General features: G+C 29.4%; 2 protein-coding genes across 2 annotated transcripts; both read right to left on the bottom strand.

Moving 5' to 3' along the window:
- Positions 1-11,983: 11,983 nt before the first annotated feature.
- On the bottom strand, positions 11,984-13,634 carry LOC123292424. Its single transcript, XM_044873074.1, has 2 exons — positions 13,496-13,634; positions 11,984-12,820 (listed from the first exon to the last, which is right to left on the bottom strand). The coding sequence occupies exons 1-2, from the start codon at positions 13,541-13,543 to the stop codon at positions 12,128-12,130; spliced, it is 741 nt and encodes a 246-aa protein (XP_044729009.1). The 5' UTR covers positions 13,544-13,634; the 3' UTR covers positions 11,984-12,127.
- Positions 13,635-15,883: 2,249 nt separating this feature from the next.
- LOC123292206 lies at positions 15,884-17,203 on the bottom strand. Its single transcript, XM_044872772.1, has 2 exons — positions 17,109-17,203; positions 15,884-16,699 (listed from the first exon to the last, which is right to left on the bottom strand). Exons 1-2 carry the CDS (start codon positions 17,152-17,154, stop codon positions 15,903-15,905), a joined length of 843 nt encoding a protein of 280 aa, XP_044728707.1. The 5' UTR covers positions 17,155-17,203; the 3' UTR covers positions 15,884-15,902.
- Positions 17,204-17,443: the final 240 nt, after the last annotated feature.

The following is a 17,443-nucleotide window of genomic DNA, read 5'->3' as shown; positions in this document are numbered from 1 at the left end:
GGTTTAGTATTTGAGTAAAATAATGAAATCTTCCTAAATTATTGTCTTTTTTCATGATTATGACATACAGTGAGTTTTTCAGGTCGTTGAATACTTTAATGGGGTCAAAAAGTAACACAATGATGTCAATAACTATAAACTGTAGATATTATTTGTAGAAAAATTGATCTAAGTAGTACAAACTTGTCATTAATTGCTTTATCCCAATATTGGTACATTTTGTGGTGCCTCTTCGAATTGAAATTTTTTTACATTCTTTTTACTAACTAACGTGCTTAAGTTTATCATGTTGAAATACGCCACTGTCAAAGTATTTTCAACTAAGTTCGAGATATCTTAAAAAAATCAAATAACCTTCTTTAGGAGTAAAGTATATGTTTCTCTGCGTTAACTCAGATTGCTTAAAACAAAATAATACAACAATTTTGATAACAGCTTTGATAACATAATTGCGATTATATTAGTGCTGTTCGTTAATATATTTTGGAATGAATGAGAAATTTCGATAGTAAAGTGATAGAACTGAAATAAATACTAAACAAAAATTTATTAACTTTGATCCAACATCAATTATTTTTAAAGTGAATTCTACTCATAAAATATGTTTCTTCTACCTTCAGTTTTGTATTTTTTTTGTAAATTGAAAAGGTTAATTGATTATAAAAAAATGACAAAGTAGAAGATGAGGTCTAGTTAGAACCCCAGTATAAGTGATTTCGTATACATATCTTACCAAACCGCGTACAAAACCGTAGTTCTTAATCCATAATGTTACAAATAATTACGAATAAAGTGTATTACTAGTTGTTTTGTACAGTATATTTGAAGTAATAATATAAACAATAAACTACCAATTAAATTGTTGGAATTAAACAGAGATTTGAGTTAAAACAATAAAACGAAATATATATAGATATAAAGCACGATATGTGTGTAGATAGCAAGGGAAGATGTTGATCCTTGGTACTTTAAAGACAGAGGTATCTTGGATCACTCTTGAAAGATGTAATTAGATCATTCTTGCTATCTATGAAACAAAAACTATATGTAGACAAAGTTAACTTACTAGAAAACAAATAACCAAAAGAATGATTAATTGTCCATGTACTTTTGCTTTCATGTAAAATAGAAACGTAATTTGTTAAATGCAATAAAGAATAAATATCGATTTTAATGTTTATTGGTTTATCTTAGGTATTTTGTGTTTTAATAACAATGGTTGATCAATAACAATAGCTAAATAAATAATATTACAATTAATTTGTCCACTTGTATTGGTTATGTAATGAAAGCGTGGGGTGCTAAATTTCAATACGCTTTTTTACGATAAAATGATTTTTTTGAATTTAAAGAAATGAGCTTCTACCTTTTAGTTCAGCTAGTAACAAAAGCGTGTTTTTTTAGTTTTTTTAAACTATTATTTATTTTGTGTTTTAGTTTGTTAGACTATTTATTTATCAAAAATTCAGTATAAATATGGTGGAAGCGCAAATAAATGTATATATTTTAGATATGGAAATCGTTAATCTTGAAAATTCTTATCAGGATAATCGAATAAACATAGTAATTTATTGTATTTTCATCGGTCCTTGATAAGTATGCCAAATGAGTTAATCTGACGTTTTGAAGGGGGTCAAAATACACACATTACATATGAAGCTAATAAAAGTGTGTTAAAAATGGCTTTAAAAAAAAAAACAAATATAAATTATGATTGGTACGACACTCTGTTCTATATGTTTGTGCATAGAAGGCTTTACGTCAATTATGTGGTAATTTTAACTGGTAAATTGTTAGCAAGTATAGTCAGCTAGGTCGTCTGTTGGACAAACCAACATGGATAGGTAGGTATTACTATTGTCATCATGTTCACTCAAATAATAGTTGACTCATTAAGTCCTAAAATGCCCTTGTAAAAATTATTAATTAAATTTACAACACTCTACTATTACAAATAAAATTTAATTAATATAAAAAAATGTTTTAGTTTTGCTATATGTAAATCCATGCAATGTTCCATATACAAAATGTTCCAAGAGTGTGTGTTACAAGAATTGTTTTTTGTATTTTGTCACTTTTGTTACTTTGAAAACTCTCATAAGTATCGAAGAAATTTTTGGGAATCAGGTTTAAAGTATTCATACTGGGCTTAGAGGTAAGAATGTAGTGTTTATAATAATGTAGGTTCGTTTTTCAATTTCTTGAGAGACATTGTCTATGAGACAGGATCAAAGTTTCTGAGATTTTGGATAGAAATCGTATTCAAAGAGTGATATCCCAAAGCAATTATTTGTATTTATAGTGATATCCCAAAGCAATTACTTTGCTGCATGATCAGATACTTTGTTTTTTTTAATGCCTTAGTGAGCCGGAACCAATACAAACGCGACTAATTTCTAAAAAGCTACTATTTCATCCAGTAGTACATGAATTCGTTGGACCAATGGGTGCTTGTTGTGTTGTGGATTTTTATGGCTAAAAGGATTGACATAGAATCTGAATAATCACATTGGGACCTACATCCGAATCCTTGATGGCGTTAAATGCACAAACAATTGCCTTTACAACGGAGAGTGCCTGTATTGTTCACAACACCCAATTCCGTATTATTTTCTGATACAGAACCATCTGTAGTCGTGATTCTGTTATAGTCATTAATATTTAAATTCATATTAATACCGCTGTTTCCAAAGAGGATGGTGACCGAGACTTCCTTTTGCGATTATGTCAAATGAGTTGAATGCATTTGAGGCGCTTGATACTGCAGTATCTAGGTACACTCAGAGCAACTACACACTGAGGATGGTGTACAAGTCCAGGTAGTTATTTAAAACATGCTGTACTATTATTTATATATCTACACCAACTCACAAACTCCCCAAAGACTCAGAATGTAGTAAGTAGTTGTTTGTATTTTTCGTTTTTCACATCATATTCATACATTACATTCATAGAGAGAAAAATGTAAATTGAGGTGAAACGGAGAAAATATGTGAATGTGAGAATAAGATGGTGGTTGTTGGTGAACATTATTTTCAATTAAATATGTAAATCTCCAACTTGACTAGATTTTATTCATTCAAATAATATAAATATTATTTTAAAACTACGTAAAGGGTGTCCCACACGGAAGCCTGAATGTCTCACTGTCAATTTATGAGAAAATGGCGCTACAAGAGCATATTTTTTAAATGTATACTACCCACAAGTATAAAACCAACTTAAAAAAAAAAACACTAGTTCACTTTCAACAAGGGTACTTGTGACTTGAGGCATTATAGAAACGAACCTTTTTGAATATGTCAGTCGGTGATGATTATCCTTTAAGTAGACAGTACCGAAACTGTCTGGAATTAATTGTATGTCAGGATTTAATAATAATATCATGTTTCATGTTTGTAATTTATCTTATGTAATTAGTTAAAAATTTTCTTTATTTAAAAAATATAATGCTTTAATCGTTGATGTTTTTCTTAGGCATCTGCACATTCCTAATTTCTGTGTTTATTATGATGTTTAATTAGAAATTTGCACATGATAAAATACCGACACCTTCAAAGAGGTTCGTTTCCATAATGCCATAAGTCATAAAAACGGACAAAACTTTTCAAACAACCTAATAATTTAGTTGTCTTTTACTGAAACCGACGGAATGATTTCTGTTGATAATTGGCAATTTTTTGAACTGTAAATTCGTTTATGTCTGATCATAAAATGAAATGTAAATAGGATAGGACTCCCTTTTTTCAGTTATATAATGTTGTACGATTTCTCATATCTGTGTTGTAAATGTGCACCACCGACTCAGCTCTCAACAGAATGTCTACATCTCGTTAAATAATATAATCTCCTGATAGCTAAAGCTTATAATCATTTATATTATACATACGATTATTATTATTATAATATTATTTTCATATATTTATTTATATCCTTAATTGCAAGGATTATCCATTCAAATCGATAATTATTTTATTTTATTCCAATGGTTTTTGTATTTCTTTTTTATAGACATTTTTATGTACTTAAATAAATTATTCATTCCATGTAGATATGAAATATTAATGAATGCGTAATATACACTTCTAATTTTATACATTTATTAAGAAAGTACAGTTGAGAATGAAGGACTATATACTCAAATTCACTTTCAAAAATTATTGTGAAATAGCATTTGTTTTTTTTTTATTAGGGAGCCTAGCTGGTAAAAAGATGCAAATCCCTAAGATTTGTCTGAATCATAAGTAGGTAGTTGCGTTTTATTGAGATTTACAATTGCGTCAAAAGATTAAGTGTACCATCCAAAAAGTTGTGACCAATTTCCATGGTTTTAACCGACTTCAAACAAACACGGGGGAGGTTTTCAATTCGACTGTATTTTTTTTATGTTTGTTACCCCAGAACTTTCGACTAAGTGACGATTTTGATGATTCTTTTTATATTTAAAAGCTGATGCTTCCCGTGTTGTTCCATTTCAATTTGGTCCGGTTCTGAGAATGGCATCCATGAGAAAAGCATAGAAGTCTTAAATTTGCATTAAGTATATACGCAAAAAATGCACGATTAACTCAATATCACGTCAACCGATTTCGATGATCATTTTTTTAGTAAAAAATTAGTTAGTGTACTTCAAATTCAGTAAAAATCAAAAAATTTTTAACAAAAAGATAACCAATTTCAGAAAAAACTATTTCAAATCAATTAATATGCAATAAAAAGTAAAAAATAATGTCTTTACAATTATTGTTATTTTTGGAGTCGGTGTCAGCAAAACTAATGTAGCAAACTGTTCTGTTAAAGTTGTTTTCTTGGCTGACATGGACTCCAAAAAAACAATAATTGCAAAGACAATATGTTATCGTTATTTTTTACTTTTTAGTGCATATTAATTTGTTTTGAAATAGTTTTTTTTGAAGTCGGTTTTCTTTTTGTTAAAAGTGTTTTTTTCGAAAGAAAATAAAGATAAACTAAATGCACTCTACAAATATGAACAGTAATATGACTTTTGACAATGTTTTTTCGGAAATGAAATTAAAAAAAATGATATATCATCCAAATCGAGAAAGTATTTTTCAATATCCTTCGTTAACAAATAATGATGATTAAGGAAAAGCATTTAATTTGTGATCCTTAGAGACTGGTAGAAGTAATGATGTGGTAAAGCTACGTCCACAACGAACGCAACATACAACATGTTCTTTAAGATACTTGTTCCTCGAAATTGTTGCTAAATGTTTTTGAAATTTTTGTTCATGTTAACTTATCATTTTGGACAAGTGTTTCAAAAGTAATTCATTTCCATTTTTAGCGATTTTTTTTAAGCAAATTTATTAATTTTATTGCAATTTACTGTAAGCAGGGAAATAACAAAATAATGTCTTTTATTATTTGCTTGGTGTGAACATTCCTTAATATTCTTTTAATAAGGTCGTAAATATAGTTACGGGTATTTTCACATCTGTTTTTAAATTGTTTATGTTTCAATCATTTCATTTATAATGTTTCTATGGCTTTATACCTTACATTAGTTTAATCTATATGAATAGAATGAACTAAATTCGGAGATAGTAGAAAAAAGTTGTTTATCGAAACCTAACATTTGAAAATTAACCATATTAAGAAAAATAAAATCATTCTAAATTCCAAAAACAAATTCTACGATTACGGTTTTGTGTCAATAAAAAATTATACAGAAAACTGAACAAACTTCAAGTTTATTATTGACCTTCTAACTATTTATTTCTAGGTCAATCAAGAAAAATTTAATAATAATTTTGACTACTTTCTTATGTAATAATAAAAAAAAAAAGTTCTCGTTTTGAACATTAAGTAAAAAAGTGTTCAAATTACTTACTAAGGTAATAGTCGTACACAATTTAATGGACACATTAATCGAAAAACAACATACACTAACAATTTCCTCTGTTTCATCTAGTAAAATTTTCCTCTTATGGTGTTACCATGACAACCAAACAGAGATAACCATATATATGAATGTATATGAGTGACAAAAAGAAAATAGAGATATACAACTTATATACGTTTATTACTTCCTTGAATAGTTCTTGTTCATTGGACTTTCGTATTCAAGTGACTTTAAGACCTAGTCGTTAAGAGAAAATTTACTTCATAATTTTAAACTCTATCCTTTTCAATAAGGATTGAAAATTCTAAATTAGATATCATAAGATAAATACTTTCCCAAGTTGTTATACGTTTTCCAAAATTATTTAACTCAATTCTTCTAGTTTCAAGCAATTCAAATATTTTCATCGATTTATGACCGACTCCATCACAGCTCAGATATCAGCAATTAACTACTCTTCAAAACTCATTTTCTAAAATTGCATTGTCCAATACAGGGTGTCTTTTTTAAGTTGACATATGCTTAAAACTCGAAAAATAACTTTATCGATAAGAATGCTCTTCGATTAAATTTATTTATCGAGTTTAAAGCATATGCCAATTTGAAATAGACACCCGGTATATCTTAACGCATGTAAAACGTCAGGTGTACTGCAAAGGAATTCTGATTCGAAAAGTTAATGCCTGCATGATCGCTTAAATGTCGCTCTAATGCAAACTGGTGATGACTACATGGTAGTCGAAATTATTATTTATATGATGCAAAAGATGGCCTAGGAAATTGGTCCAAAAATCGAAATTTATTAATCTCTGGAGTATCCGATTTTGATAGTTGTATACCATTCTTCCGTATCCTTGTAATTTTTACTATACTCGATTTGCAAAATGGCTGGTCCAGAATGAAACACGTTGTGTTTTCGATCCCTTGTCAAGCGTATACTTGACTTCATATTGGATATGCCTACAACGGGTTTTTCGTCTCGTATATTATAAAAGCACATGTATTGCTGTTATCTTGTACGTATAAGAGACACATATATATAATTTCATGTTGTATAGAGTGAAACAAAGAGAAAAAGTTGAGTGAACAACTATGTATTATTATGGCGGGTGCATTATGGTTTAAACATGGTTTGGTTTGGTTTCTGTATATAATATAGCAAACCCATTCTAAATAATACTATGTACTGCTTGATACTGACTGGCATGATGGTAGACGAACAAACAATGAGTACAGACGTACCGACAACGAAGACCACTTCACCTGTCAGCTTGAATGGTTCTGGTTTTAGTTGATGGAAAATGACTCTGTGAATACAACAAGAGTACAGATCATACAATATGAGGAGTCTTTACATGGGGGGAAGAAGTGACAGTATTTACATCGGTCCACCTGTCTGTCTGTCTGTCTGTCTGTATGTGGGGAGATAGACACATAACAAGGAAAGTCGTAAAGGTGTAGAATATATTTCCATAGAAGTATTTTCACATTCTAGAACAATCATTTCAATATTTTTAATTATTTAAAACAAAACAAATTGATTAAAACCTGTTTTTTAAATTTTAATATAATAACTAATAACACACCTTTTATGGTTTAATGATATTTAGGTTGTGGAAAATGTTTGTGTTCAATGCGATTATCGGGCTGCTATTTAAATTAAGATTAAATTATATCTACACTGAAAAGAAAAATTGGTTACAATAATATGTTCTTTATATGGTAGCAAATAAAGATTGTATTGGTTCAAGAAAATACTTATATTTATATCAAGTACTAGCAGATACCCTTCCGCTTTGCTGGAAAATTTCTCCTTTAGACTATCACGTTATAGCCCTCACTATTTCATCCTTTTGTTCACAATTTTATGGAATTTTTAGTGGGGAACTCTAACTTTTTTGAAAATGAAGATTTGCCCCTTAAAAAAATTGAGAATTTTTGTTAATCTCCAACAATCTAAAACTCAGTATATAAGGTAATTTTGACCGAAAAAGTAAAAAAATCGGGTGCATTTGATGACTGATCGAATTGTTTTTGACTTACGGACTAAAATCGAATCAAACATTGCAATATCTCAGAAACTCTGCATTGTAGCTTATTACAGGTGAAATAATTCACAAAATCGGTTAAGTAGTTAGTTAAAAAATGACAAATCATACAAACTATCATCCTCTTTTCACAACCAAAATTACAGAGTTGCATATAAACTTTCATCCCCAATTTGACCCTTTTAAAGAATGAATTTTTATGAAAAAACTTTTACCTCAAACCATGAGTTCATATATCAAGAAGTGGTAAATGTTTAGATTTATTATTAAATTCTATGAATTTTCAATCTAACGATTGAATGTTTACAATATTTTGGAAACATGTGAGTGTTTTAACTACCTTCTGTATTGACGCCGCTTTGTATATCTATAAATCGATACATGAATCCTCTAGCTTGCGAACAAACGAATATATAAATTTAACCCAATCATTTAGAGTATGATACTTAGAACACGATGACTTAAGTCGGCCTTTCTTACTCCGAATTGGATTTTTAGAGATGACGAAACAATGTGATTCTGCGATACGCTCAACTTATGGACTCAAATTAATAAAAGTACAGCGCCAAATACAATGTCTTAAGATACAAACTTAAGCTTTGAACAGGATGAAGAGCTGAAATTAATAATGTTCAAATACTATTTCTTTGTACATAGCTCTACAACGAATTTTAACACAGTTATTCTTGTGACAACATAAAGTCAATGTTTGAAAGATTTTCCAACCAGATATGCTTCCAAAATAAATTACTGGAGAGAAATTAAAAAAAAAAAAATGGGTGATAATTTTCTTTTTCGTCACATTCCACCTATCAGAAAACTATCCGAATCATTATTTTTTAAAGTCAATTTGTCAAATTTTATCCATTAAATTACAACGCAATGGGGATGTGGTTATCCTTACGTGCGTCTGAAGTTTATTTCCTTTCATTGCAAAAATCCTTCACAATTATAGCCGATTATTTTGCTATTTCATCTAAGATAAACAAGCCTAATTTCCTACATGTCTTGAAACTGATTAGTGAGGTAGTGATTAAGCTCCCGTTATATGGATAAAATATAACAGCTCTTTAATCAATAAACTGCTCTACTAATCTGCTCTACTTGGCTCATTAATGCTAGAAATCTTTAACTTTAATTCAAATATTAATTTAATAAATTGAAATAGGAAGTTATTCGAATATAAACAACAATAATATTATAATTATAATTGTGAATTTGAATGATAGTTTATTTTGTTTGTCTAGAATGGATTCTCAAATGTTATAAATTAAATTTGGCATTTACTTGTGAAAAGTGATTTGTGTAATTTAAATTGTATTTCAGTTTTGTTTACATGGTTTATTAAAGGTATGTCATCCATGTCAAAAATAATTGTATATTACACATTGCATTACATTAGGCGCAACCCGTTGAAAATGAACCAAAGATTATATTTATATAATGTTTATATGAGTGGTTCCGGCTCTGCTTGTGGGACCTTTCAGATCGCTAGAAGTTGTTGGCATAACTGTCTATGAAATTTGGTTTCACTATCACCTTTTTTCTTCAATATAAATGCTAGGTTGTACCCAAAAATAATATGAGAGTATGTATACGCTTATAGAACGCCTTATTATTTCACCTCTTTTTGTGAATGTGCAGAACTTTCATAGAAACAACACGACCTGTTTCGATAATCTATCGGTCACTAGGATTTCTATACTCAATGAAAAGATTTAAGTACCCTTGCAGGATAGACCACTTTAATATAATTGGCTAATAGCTAATTAAAAAAATAATATTAATATGGCTTCTTGGCCACTTGAGAATGATAAATTTCGTAAACAAGCGGAAAAATTGATTGGTAGCGGACATACACTTTAACAATATAAAATGAACGACATCTTTCCTAATTTTATACAATTTAAAACTAACATACAAAGCAGAGCAACTAGTTAATCATTATTAGCTGCGAAGCACAAGTGGCTTCATTTAGTAATCAAGTCACTTCATGCTTAACGAAGTAAACTGGAATTGTGAACATATAAGTTTCAATTAATAAGAACAAAATTTTGAAGAGCTGTAGCTCAGAAGATATGGATTTTCAAAAAATTTTAACCGAAATTAAAAATCAATTTATTGTATCCCAAGTCTTTTATAGAAACAAAATATCGAGAACATGTGACCATATTCGACCCGAAGTTTCAAAATTTTGTAGTTTCAGTCACTGGCATACCCAGCTTTTGGCTCAAACTGTTTTTTCATGGCAAATAAATATTTTTGGGTGGTAGAAGAGATCAAAGCAAGCATTTTTGAATGATCCACTATAATATAGGGAAACAAATTCTATCTCTATTCATGAATCATCCAATTTATTAAAATTATGAATTGATTTGTTCATAAATAATTCTAGATTTAAAATAAAATCCCCTTCTATGCTATATAATATGCAAAGGTATTAATTTCCTTGATAATAATAAACACTTATATCTCTTGAAAATTGATTTCGAATCAAATAATAATACAACAAATAAATTGATATCTTCTGAAACATTTCAAGTACCTTCCTACTTCTTCAACATTGAAGACGTATCAGTGTAAGAATGTGTAAGAGTACTTTTACTACATAGATGCCATGCATAACATGAAATAAGATGAGAATAGGTACACATATAGAATACATACTCGAATAACGGAACTTGTCATTTATTGTAAAACATTTTCAATATCATTTCTGTTTTTCTACCACTTCTAGTTATGTTCTAGAAGACTGTAGGATATTTCTACACATAACAAACTAATATGTGTTACGGGAAGTCCCACAAATGTACATAATAATGAAGTTCTTAACGAGATGTAACAAGGAAGAAGTAGAAATGTTAGATACTCTCCAGCATATCTTTAGAAGAATTATTTCGAAAAGCCTTGATCATCCACCGACTCCACCATAAAAAGAAAGAGTCGTCGAAATCTATACAAATAAATTACTTTGTCCGGAAGGACTGACTGACGGATCAACACACAGCTTAAGCCCCTGATCGTAGAAACCTGAAACTTGGAGAGTGTGTTCAAGTATGACGTAAGTATTCAATAAGAAGGGTTTTCCGAAATTCTACCCTTAAGGGGTGAGAAACGGAGCTAATGTGAAAGTAAGGGAGGTGAAGGCTATAACACAATGGCCTTTACTTTTAAGCCCAGCGATGTTTTTAATGGATGCACGTCAAGCACTATACTCATAGTATAAAGCAACTTTAAGCCATAAGTTGATAACTGAAATGGAAAAAATATTCATGGGTAAGTTTTATCAGCTGTGTCTGGACCACAATAACAATATTTGTGCCTAAGGAGTTCAGACAATCTGAATTCCTTAGGCAAATGGAAGTTTTCTACATTTGTTCATGTTACGTTGGATTTTGAGAAGATCTGTAAGTACCTCTGTTTTCAAATACAAAATCATACACGGTTGTAGCTAAAATGAAGACCGTCTCCGGAATTCAGTTTCTTATGAACTTTTTGTAATGTTTTGATATTGAGAGAAATTATGTTAAATTTATTTCTGTTCTGGTCTTTTACACCTGGTATATATATTTTCGAACCATTATTATATAATAAGTTGTGTTGATCTCGTGACAAGTACGAACTACAAGCACGAGCTTTTTTACCTAATATTTCTGTCAAATGAGACAGTAATATTGCTGAGTGAGACGGAGGAAAATGCGAGAAAGTGAATCAAGTGAAAAGTAAGATTAGATATAAACATTGTAGCGTTGAAAGGTTATAGGAAAAATTCACCTAAAGGCACGAAAACATGAACAATTACTCAAACGAAAAATAAAAAACAATTTATAGTAGTTTTGATGGACTTAAGGCTATTCGATCATTAACCCGTTAATGCAATTTTCGGATGTAATTTGTGAAAGTAGTTTGTTGAAAACTCAATACTTTGTAGAAAAACTGTTTATAACAGTTTTTACAAAATACGTAGAAAAATAAAGCTGTTATCATAAAAAACTAGAATAATGGACAAGAAACGTCTTTTTTATTCTTTAGTCTTTCGTAAATGTTAAGGAAAAAAATTGTACAAGCGTTCACGAGAGTAGAATTCAGTTAATACCTACAAGAGGAAAAAAAGCAAAATTTATTACCAAAATTTTTTATTTGAAATGACTATAAGAAAATTTACAAAATTTTAAAATAAAATTGATCTTAAATTATTCTTCTGTTAGAATATTCAAAATAATCTTCTGGTGTTTGGTAACTTTTGACATTTGGTTTGTGTATTATTCAAACTAGTCCAATCCAATTGATTAGCAGCAAACATGCCACGTAAATCTACATCAGTTTTCTCAGAGATGCGTAATGATTGTAGCTGAATTGTTCCAACACGTTCCAATAAACTTTCACCTTTTGATTTTTGTCCAATGCTTAAATGTGCCCCATATTCATCAAAACACTTCAAACGTTCTTTATCTTGACCAATACCAGTGTAAATTTTCATACATAATTGAACAATAGTTTTGACATCTAAATCCAATTTAGTTTGATCAATTAAAATTCTCGTTGATTCAACTAATTGTTCAACTTGTTGATCAACTTTTTCATTAATAACTTTAGCTCGTTGTACACCATTCTCACGTAATGGGTCAATTTTTGTTAATTCTAATTTGTAACATAAAGCTTTGGCACTTCCAATTCCAGCGTTTTGACGAGCAGTTTCAATTGTATTTTGTAAAGTCTTTAAATCATTTTCATAAGCTTCATCGAATAATTTCACATGTTTGTTTAGAATGTCTCCCAATTCACGTTGATCGGTTAATGTGTTTGGATTTTCATTAGCGGCTTCAGAAGTGACGAGTTCTACGTTAGCTTTCACTTCACCTTGCATTGCTTTTAAATCAGTATCCACTACAATTGCGTCCGCAATCTAAATATTGAAAAATTGAATTACTTAATTGTTAAATTGCTTATTAAATTTCAGGCGTGGAGAAATGGAGCTGGTGTTTAATAGTGAAATAACGCATTTGTTTAGGAAATAAAGAAGAAATCGATATAAATGATTGTACTAGAAATTAAATATGGTTATAAAATCAACCAAAAGAGGTGTAATTCGTTTTCCCTCGCAACTTTCTTGATAGGAGTAACAAATTAAAGTGCTAAGCAAGTAGAATACAATTGGTCACGTGACGCTTTTCTTTGACGAATATAAGAAACACTTATTACATTTTTTTAGTAAACACGTTGTACTGACGTCTAGTACTAGTATGCCATTTTTATTTCACCGTAGCCATAAATGATTTTTGATCATTCGAGGAACGAAAAGAGCCTCAAATAGAGCCAATAAAAAAAAATTTAAGATTAACATAGATCCTTTTGGAATTATAGTGACGGAGGCATATTTTTATAGTTAAACATAAAACGATAATTTTTTGAGCATTTTTGACACGAGTGATTCAAAATTTTATATAAATCAAGCAAACGTGATTCTTTAAATTCGTTTTCTAAAGTTTAGTTCATTAAAGCATGTTGGCAAAAAATAATTAACAATCTATTTTTTGAGGTTTTTTTAAAAGCAAATGATAATGAATTACAAGTTACTTACTTGGTGAGCACCAATGGCAAGGAATAATAAAATAATATTGACTTTCATTTTTTGTTGTGTATTTCACTTGTATAATTTCTTTAACTATTCTGATTTCAAAATACATTAAATCAATCGTATTTATAATAAAATATTATCAAAATTGAATCCACTTCAATTATAAAAGTATTATTTTTGAATTTAAATTCTAAGATTTATATCAATATTTGAGTGTGTGTTTATACTTTAAGTCTTCGTATTATTATTATCTTAAGTGATTTTTATATAAATAAATTTAATTCATTGAAATTAAAGACACTTATCGACAGGAAGTTTGATTAGTAATTTCTAGGAGACAATACATTTCCATCATATATCTTATCAAGTTTATTAAAATTAATTAGTTTTTTTGCTAATTAGTTTTATAAACAAATACAATAATCTGTGATTTAATTTTGTCTAAAGATATCTTACTTTGATTTTGATTGTTTAATAATGAAGTTGTAATATTATTATTCGGCTAGATTTAAGATTATTTTGTGAGAAAGAGTAAAACGCAATTGAAAAATTTATAGTGTATAAAGCAATCATTTTTGAGCCATATTATAAACAGTATATCTTAGTTTTAAGTTTACATTATTGAAACCGCTAGGCATTCTTATATTTTTCCTATATTCATAATTACTGTTATTTAAACTTATCTTTATATATTATTATTACAAAATCAACCACGAGGGTGAGTGTAATCCAGTAATTTGTAGATCGTAAGGTCTGGATAAATATTTTGGAAAATGACAACATTTCAATACAGATACCATCTTATACAAATTAAAAAAACAAGTACAGAAGTTTACACAGTGACTTTAACAGTCCAGGCCCATTAAAATCTGTATAGTGGCTTTGTAAACTACTGAACTTGTTTCCCTCTGTGCAGATTTTATTTAACGCAGTCGGTTTTCTTTATTTTTTTAACTATTCATTTTATCTTAGTCTCCAAGCACTAATAAAACCCTTAACTTTTTTAACTTTATGACGTCATCAGAATCAAAAAATTTTAATTTTGCAATATCACATCCAAATTTTATCCAATTTTGATAAAACAAGTATGTAATCCTATTAAATTTGGGTCATATTTTTCAAATTTGTGATCAAAATTAACCTAGCTCTAATAGGTTTCAAGAATGTTTAGTCCTGGCCCCGGAATCAAGCACATAAATGATAGCTAGGGAAAAACTGACATTACAGCTGAAAAGAATGACCCAAAATTAGTGGATTTCAAAAAAAATTCCAATAAGATCGGATCAAATTTGCCGGTATTATCAAAAAAATCGAATTTTTGAACTTTATGACGTCATCAGGATCCAAAAAATTTTATTTTGCCCTATCACATTCAAATTTTATCCAATTTTGATAAACCAAGTATGTAATCCTACTAAATTTGGGTCATATTTTTCAAATTTGTGATCAAAATTAACCTAGCTCTAATAGGTTTCAAGAATGTGGAGTCCTGGTCCCGGAATCAAGCACATAAATTATAGCTAGATAAAAACTGACATCACAGCTGAAAAGAATGACCCAAAATTAGTGGGTTTCAAAAAAAATTCCAATAAGATCAGATCAAATTTGCTTGTGTTATCAACAAAATCAAATTTTTGAACTTTATGACGTCATCAGAATCCAAAAAATTTTAATTTGTTCTATCACATCCAAATTTTATCCAATTTTGATAAACCAAGTATGTAATCCTACTAAATTTGGGTCATATTTTTCAAATTTGTGATCAAAATTAACCTAGCTCTAATAGGTTTCAAGAATGTGGAGTCCTGGTCCCGGAATCAAGCACATAAATTATAGCTAGAGAAAAACTGACATCACAGCTGAAAAGAATGACCCAAAATTAGTGGGTTTCAAAAAAAATTCCAATGAGATCAGATCAAATTTGCTTGTGTTATCAAAAAAATCGAATTTTTGAACTTTATGACGTCATCAGAATCCTAAAAATTTTATTTTGCTCTATCACATCCAAATTTTATCCAATTTTGATAAACCAAGTATGTTATCCTACTAAATTTGGGTCATATTTTTCAAATTTGTGATCAAAATTAACCTAGCTCTAATTGGTTTCAAGAATTTCTAGCCCTGGCCTCGGAATTAAGTACAAAAGCGATAGCTACCGAAAAACTGACATCACAGCTGAAAAAAATGACCCAAAATTAGTGGGTTTATAAAAAAATTCCATTGGATTAAATTTGCCCGTGTAGTCAAAAAAATCAAACGGGATCAATCAACTCCAACGTGGGGCACTTTTTATTTGTGCTTGTTTTATGATAAGGTTGTTTATGTAAAAATATGCAAATATAACTGGGTTAGAAATTTTTATTTTTAGAATTTATGTGAAACAAATACAAATTTAAAACTGCTAATTTTGTTATTTTTCTGCAGGTGGTTTGGGAGTTGTGGTAGCTTCTGTAGGTTTGGGTGTAGTGGTAGGGACAGTTGTAGGTGCTGTGGTAGGGGCAGTTGTAGGTGCTGGAGTGGTATTACTTCCAGGTAAATTGGCACATTTAACTTGTTCTTGATTTAAGTTTGTATAATCCAATTGATTATTAGCAAACATCCCACGTAAACTTTCATCAGTTTTATCAGAAATCCGTAATGTTTGTTGTTGAATTGTTCCAACACGTTCCAATAAACCTTCACCTTTTGATTTTTGTCCAATAGATAAATGTGCACCATATTCATCGAAGCATTGTAACCGTTCTTTGTCTTGGCCGATTCCAGTATAAATTTTCATACACAATTGTACAATTGTTTTGACATCCAAATCCAATTTAGTATCGTCAATTAATTTCTTTGTTGATTCCACCAAATCATTCACTTTTTCATCAACTTGCTCGTCAACTTCCTTTTTACGTTCCACCCCCTTTGCACGAGCTGGTTCCACTTTAGTTAATTGTAATTTGTAACATAAAGCACTTGGACTTCCGATATCAGCGTTTTGTCGTGCAGTTTCCATAATTGCAACCAAATTTTTTAAATCTTCATCATAAGCCAAATCAAACTGTTCGACATAGTGCTTCAAAATGGTCGCAGTTTCACGTTGTTCGGTTAATGTATTTGGATTTTCATTTGCGGCATATGAAGTCACTTCTACTGTCTGATTTCGAACGTCTTCATTCATCAATTTTAGTTCAGAATCGACAACAATTGCATTAATTCTGTTTGCTGAAAAGTGAATGAAAAATCAGTTTTTTCACTACTTGGAAGTTTATAATTTTCAATAATTATTCATCAACTGGTAAATTAAATACCTACTAAAAAGGATTTAATGAAAAAACTGCTTAAATATTATATTTGAAAAAAATTATCTTTATTTAATATTGGTATTTTTTCAGTTAAAAAAATTTATATAAAGATAAAATATATTTTAAACAGGCACTCTCTAAGATTTCTGTTTGAAATTTTATCTAGAAAATTAATAGAACTATTAATTTTCACGCCAGAATTCACCAGAAAAACTATTTCAGGATCTAAAGATACCGTTTATTTTTTTACTTTTGTCTACACAAACGACTGATTTTGTATCTATAAGTGGTGGATTTTGGACTAACATTATAATAAAAGAGAAACTTACTTGTTGCTACTATGGCCAAAATGACCAAAAATAATTTTGCAGCCATAACTTTTTAATTTTTCTTCAAATTATTAATGTTTGAAACTTCAAATTGTTTATGTTTGAAATAATTTAAAAAAATTTCTTTTTATATACATTTTCAAAGGAGTTATCACTTTTTTTTTATAAATTCGGCTAAGCAAGTATCGTATATGCATACAAAGGTTTCGTAGTGTGTAATTATTTTTTTATATTCAAATAATTCATAAATCAATTTAATTCTTTAAATACTTTGAAAGGTTACTGCGTGTCCGTATAGACAATGATAACCAAAAAGAGTGTGTAATATACATCAG

Source organism: Chrysoperla carnea, chromosome 2 (assembly GCF_905475395.1).
Source record: "Chrysoperla carnea chromosome 2, inChrCarn1.1, whole genome shotgun sequence".
In the NCBI taxonomy this organism is placed as follows: domain Eukaryota; kingdom Metazoa; phylum Arthropoda; class Insecta; order Neuroptera; family Chrysopidae; genus Chrysoperla; species Chrysoperla carnea.
The sequence above is the reverse complement of the archived record's forward strand: the minus strand, read 5'-3'. Positions and strand labels throughout refer to the sequence as shown.

What these genes read in the sequence shown, in the direction of transcription:
- LOC123292424 (XM_044873074.1), bottom strand. Translation starts at nt 13,543, where the DNA reads ATGAAAGTCAATATTATTTTATTATTCCTTGCCATTGGTGCTCACCAA. An exon ending in TTGCCATTGGTGCTCACCAA is followed by an intron (nt 12,821 to 13,495) that starts GTAAGTAACTTG and finishes TTCAATATTTAG; the next exon opens with ATTGCGGACGCAATTGTAGT.
- LOC123292206 (XM_044872772.1), bottom strand. Translation starts at nt 17,154, where the DNA reads ATGGCTGCAAAATTATTTTTGGTCATTTTGGCCATAGTAGCAACAA. An exon ending in TTTGGCCATAGTAGCAACAA is followed by an intron (nt 16,700 to 17,108) that starts GTAAGTTTCTCT and finishes TTCACTTTTCAG; the next exon opens with CAAACAGAATTAATGCAATT.